This window comes from Lactuca virosa, chromosome 8, assembly GCF_052849685.1.
Source record: "Lactuca virosa cultivar CGN04683 chromosome 8, Lactuca_virosa_CGN04683_v6, whole genome shotgun sequence".
NCBI classification, from domain to species: Eukaryota; Viridiplantae; Streptophyta; class Magnoliopsida; order Asterales; family Asteraceae; genus Lactuca; species Lactuca virosa.
This window is the reverse complement of record NC_136433.1, coordinates 25,152,311-25,158,192: the sequence shown is the minus strand read 5'-3', so window position 1 is coordinate 25,158,192 and position 5,882 is coordinate 25,152,311. Positions and strand designations below refer to the sequence as shown.

Genomic DNA, 5,882 nt, shown 5'->3' with positions numbered 1-5,882 from the left:
TTTATCATTCAGCACAACCAATCATATATATAATCAAACAGTATGGTTTCAGTCCGATATAGACTCAGTCAGTTTCAGACCCAGTCAGACTTCTAACTCAGCCTGATCTACTGTTTTCAGTCCGATATAGACTCAGTCAGTTTTAGACCCAGTCAGACTTCTAACTCAGTCTGATCTACGACCCCTTATAAGTTATATACTAAATGCTATTAATTCATAAACTATTTTATGAGGTACTTAATCCGTTTTTCAATTAAAACCCAACTCTAAACTAGCATGTCAAACAAAACTTTGAATATGCCCACATAGGCACATACCACTTTACGGCTTAGCTAAAGTAGGATTTAGGAAGCCCGGAGTCCAAAGCCTTAGAGCTAGACTTTACAAACCAAACCATAATCACTTAAACGTAGCTAGAAATTATTATATTTATATTTTTGCATATCCAATTAATTAATAAACTCAACAAATAATAGAGAGGAACAAATACTTCAATTCTAAAACAATATTCAAATCAAAGAATCATGGAACGAGTAAAATACATCAATCGTCTTTTCGATATCAACCAAATTTCACAAAAATCATATATGTATGTAATCATATATTTGAAAAAGAAAAGGCGAGCGGAAAAAATATTTAAAAATGTTGTGAACTTGAAAACAGCAACGACATCTCTTTTTTTTTTTTATAAAATCAGAAGCATTTCCTGTGCACAATCGATGGACCAGACTCATCATATTCCGCCTTCGCTATCCACATCTGCAATCATACACAAAAAAAAACATTTTTCAAAAATTAAGTAAAAAAAAAAAAAAAGATTGTTATTGACAGAAAGGAAAAAAGAGGGAACCTGCTGGAAAGTGCTGAGGGATGCAAGAATGGAGCCTCCGATCCAGACACTGTACTTCCTTTCCGGTGGGGCCACGACCTTGATCTTCATGCTGCTCGGGGCTAAAGCGGTAATTTCCTTGCTCATCCTATCAGCAATACCAGGGAACATAGTCGTACCACCACTAAGAACAATGTTTCCGTACAGATCCTTCCTAATATCCACATCGCACTTCATGATGGAATTGTAAGTAGTTTCATGAATACCAGCAGCTTCCATTCCGATCATCGAAGGCTGGAACAGAACCTCCGGGCACCGGAAACGCTCAGCTCCGATCGTGATCACCTGCCCGTCGGGCAACTCGTAGCTCTTCTCCACGGCAGAGCTGGTCTTGGAAGTCTCCAGCTCTTGCTCGTAGTCAAGCGCGATGTAGGCGAGCTTCTCCTTCATGTCTCGAACGATTTCACGTTCTGCTGATGTCGTGAAAGAGTAGCCGCGTTCGGTTAAGATCTTCATTAGGGCGTCGGTAAGGTCACGTCCGGCGAGGTCAAGACGGAGGATGGCGTGTGGAAGAGCGTAACCTTCGTAGATCGGAACAGTATGACTCACACCATCGCCGGAATCCAAGACAATACCTGTAAGAAGAAATAATTTTAAATAAAACTGCACAAAAAAGATGATCGGAAAACAGGGGGATAATACTTACCGGTTGTACGACCACTAGCATAGAGAGAAAGGACAGCTTGAATTGCGACATACATAGCAGGAGTATTGAATGTTTCAAACATGATTTGTGTCATTTTCTCACGATTGGCTTTAGGGTTCAATGGTGCTTCAGTAAGGAGAACGGGATGTTCTTCAGGAGCAACACGGAGCTCGTTGTAGAATGTGTGATGCCAGATTTTCTCCATGTCATCCCAATTGCTAACGATACCATGTTCAATTGGGTATTTTAGGGTCAAAATACCTCTTTTGGATTGAGCTTCGTCTCCGACGTACGCATCTTTTTGGCCCATTCCGACCATCACACCAGTGTGACGGGGACGACCGACGATACTTGGGAACACAGCTCGTGGTGCATCATCTCCGGCGAACCCTGCCTGCAAATTCAATTTGTTTAGGATAAATGATGTGTTTATGTTTATGTTTATGGATTTGAAGAATTAAGAAATTTGTGATCATTACCTTGACCATTCCAGTTCCATTATCGCAGACAAGTGGCTGAATATCCTCACCGTCCGCCATGTTATGCTACCTAAACAACAAAATGTATACGTGTAAACAGATCCATCAATCTCCATAACCAGATGGCGAGATCAAAACTAGGTATTCGATCCAAACAGGGCGTTAGTATTGATTTAGACCATTGGCGAGCTAATTAGAATGTAACAGATCAACTATGTGTTACCATGTTATCGAACTACATTATCAATAACCATAAGATGCAATAGCATATATTAAAGAATGATAAGATTTCGCACATTAACATCAGTTTGTTGCATCATTATCATACAATTCTAGAACAATTGTTTCAATCAATATTTCTCCGATCAGAAAAATGATTAACTACATGATAGAGGATTTACGACATTGACATGATTGAAAGAACCGTACGTAGATTCATATAACGAAATTCTCTTTATGTTTAACGGTTTCGGATCGTCAACAGTTTAACTCAGATCAGAACAGGAATGAAGAAAACGCAATTAACACAAAATTAGGTTCGATAGTCATTTCAATCAACATCAATGAAGCAAAATCAAAACATCGGCAATAATCACATAAAAGAACGAAGAAAACGCACTTCACATTATACATCAAAACGATAGACAAGATACATGCATATAATCAATTGGAATAAGAGTGACGCCAAAATTGTTAGAAATTGTACCAAGAAAAGAACAGAATAGGGATCGAAATGTAGCAGAAGATGAACGTGTGAAGTAAAAATGGATTAATGAAGAAAAGGAATGAATCATACCTGAGGGAAACCTAGAAAAATGGCTTGATATGAGGGGCGAGATGAGAGAGAGGGATGGAATTGCGGAATGAAATGTTCAACAGAACCCGAAATTGAATCGAAACGATGGAGGGATTATAACTTGAAACCGATCGGATATGGATCGTTGGATGGGTTTCATCTTGTAAACATGGGTACCACTAATTTCTCTTCATATTTAAAATAAAACACAAAATTAGCTTATCTATCTCTATTTTTAATCAAATATTGTTTGGTTGCCTTGTTTATTAATTATTTTAAATTTTAAATAATAAACATTCAAACAACCTCTGTATTAATCGGTTTTGATCAAGGTTGTGAAAGTCGAGATTCTATATAAGATTGTTTTCCGCGTTGTAAAATCATGATAATAAAAACCAATCAAAAGCATTTTAAAACATAAAAAATAAATTTATGTCAATAGTTTAAAACATGAAAATTATATTTATAATACCTCATTTAACAATAAACAATTCAATATATGTTTTCTAGGGTTTATATTCGATGAACTTAATTAGTCAAAGACAAAATATTTGATATTTAAAAAAATAGTAACAATCCTACGATCTTACTAGTTGATCCTACAACCCTACTCCGATCTTACCAAAAAACAAATCACATATGATCGGGATCAATTTACCTAGGTTGAATCGTAAGATCGTACGATCCTACGAGCAACATGTTGGTTTTAATAACATTGGTTTTGATAGTTTACAACTTTTAAAAGATATCTATATAAATTGTTTCTTGCACAAATTTTAGGTATGAGGGTAATCCTTATAAGCAAACACAAAAATATAATTTGGAGGATTTAGATTGACTTAACTATAAGAGCATCTCCGATGAGGGAGGTATTCATAGCAACTATTTGTATTGGACAACGTGAGAGATAATCAATAATGGTAACCACACAAACTAGTTCACATTACAAAACTTTCATGAATTCATTATGTTTCTCGATGCCAAATTGCAAGGTTTGGCATTGTTATCTTTAATCGAATTTTCAACAACACTTTCTTGAATTTAGATAAACTTTAGATGGAAAACATAAACTATATAACTACATGATCTATTGAACTAATTCACAATAAAACCCACTGAACAATATGTTTTATATGACAATTTCGTAGTATGATGCTTGGCAAAATTGGTTTTGATTGAATATGATATGCATACCTATTTATTCAACGTTTTCTTAATTGTTTAGATATATTTACATTTTACATAAAAATTTTGATACAATTTTATAAACATTTTATGAAACTACTATAAGATATTTAGATATTTGCACTACGATAAATATTAAAAATTTCACATTTTGGAACAATTTTACTAAGTTTGTATACTGGAAATGTTGGAAGAAAATTCTAGGAGACTTACTTGTCTAAATTTCTTATAGTAGTTTCATCAAATTGCATATCTTCGGTGTGATAAAAATAGGAGCCTTACTTGTCTAAATTACTTGTCTAGGAGGCTTACTTGTCTGCTATGAAATTTGACGCCACTTAGGAACATTGCATATCTCTGGTGTGATAAAAGTTAAAAGTTTCATATTTTAGAATAACTTCACCAAGTTTGAACACTAAAAATGTTGGGAGAATTGAAATTTTCAGGAGCTTTACTTGTCTGTGAAACTTGATGTTAGTTCGGATTTTGTGTTAGGATTAAAGAAATTGCAAACTACATATGATTTGAAATATGTGGAAAAAAAACTTTATATATAGACCACAAGTCTACGATCTGCAAAAACAAGACTTTTTTTAAGTATGCAATAACGATAATCACAATCACAAACAAGTTTGTATAAAACCATAAGCATAAACACATCTGCAAAACATATTCAAAACATAAAAATAATAACACTGTTAACACGTTGTCGTGCGCGTATTAAGCAAATAAAGTTATCATTGCTGGTTGCACTAAAAATGTAGCACAGGGAAGCAGGGCCGAATCCTTAGGGACACATTTTAATGGTCAATGCATTTTTTCATCAGACACAATCTAGTCAAAACAGAAATTATTAAAGGGGGTTTTGAATTAAACTAAAAGAAACTAAAAGTTGCAGTGATATTAAAATTAAACAAAAATCAATATTAAAAAAGATTTCAGCTCTGTTGCGACTTTCCTAATCATGCAACTACCCAGATCTGATTATTTGAGATGAGTTCTATCTAAGCTGGTACTAAGAAAAACTAACAAGCTCTAGTATTATTATTTTTACTTAAATTAGTTAACCAAAGCAAACTCTTTAAATTAACTCCAACTTTTTATTGTTTAATTAAACAAGTTCTTAATTAAATCAGAAAAATTGCATTAAGATCTTTGTAAAACTCTCAACAATACCCAATACTTCTCACAAGCTCGGAAGCGTAAATGTACGATTTTACAGTTTATATCAAAGTTAATCCCAAAACGGAACCAATCTGATACTTCTTACTTTTTACCAATTGACAAGAATAGTTACAGATTCTATTAACTGATTAACTGGAATGATAAATCCCTAGCTAGGTGATAAAACTAATAAGAATTAAAATCAAACATTCATTAAGAACAAAACTGAAAAATCTAGATAGAAACACAAAAAGAAAATCAGATCTGAAAACTAATCACATGAGAAGTACTAGTCGATGCATAACTGAAAACTAAAGATTAGCCATACATGGCCAAAAACGAAATCAACTAAATAAAAGAAACATTTACTGATAAATCTTCTAAACTAAATGAATGAGATGATTCGCAGTCTTCAGATCTCCAAAAGTCGTTGAAAGAATTCGAAAATCTGAAGTGGTTTTCTTTGTCTGCAATCGTCCAACCCTGACAACTGATTATGAGGGTTCTATTTATACTCAAGGTGGAAGCTTTTGGAACAAGAATCTCCAAATATGTGATCACAAGTAGCCAATATGCGATCACAAGTTTCTCTAGAAATGCGTACCGGGCCAATTTAATGACGTGCAATGCTATTATGGTCTTTTTGGACATACATGCGATCGCAATTCCTTGTCTATGCGATCGTAACTTCTTAAAAATCTTCCAGAATTGCATCTGATTAAA

The 5,882-nt window shown here is 34.2% G+C and overlaps 1 protein-coding gene across 2 annotated transcripts; it reads right to left on the bottom strand.

Moving 5' to 3' along the window:
• Nucleotides 1-490: 490 nt before the first annotated feature.
• LOC145129731 (actin-97) lies at nt 491-2,938 on the bottom strand. 2 transcript variants are annotated; one of them, XM_079064507.1, is made up of 5 exons: nt 2,811-2,938; nt 2,015-2,084; nt 1,536-1,929; nt 851-1,464; nt 491-759 (listed from the first exon to the last, which is right to left on the bottom strand). In XM_079064507.1, exons 2-5 carry the CDS (start codon nt 2,072-2,074, stop codon nt 694-696), a joined length of 1,134 nt encoding a protein of 377 aa, XP_078920633.1. In that variant the 5' UTR covers nt 2,075-2,084; nt 2,811-2,938; the 3' UTR covers nt 491-693. The 2 variants fall into 2 exon arrangements, with proteins under 2 accessions (XP_078920633.1, XP_078920634.1); XM_079064508.1 differs by lacking the exon at nt 2,811-2,938 and adding an exon at nt 2,721-2,780.
• Nucleotides 2,939-5,882: the final 2,944 nt, after the last annotated feature.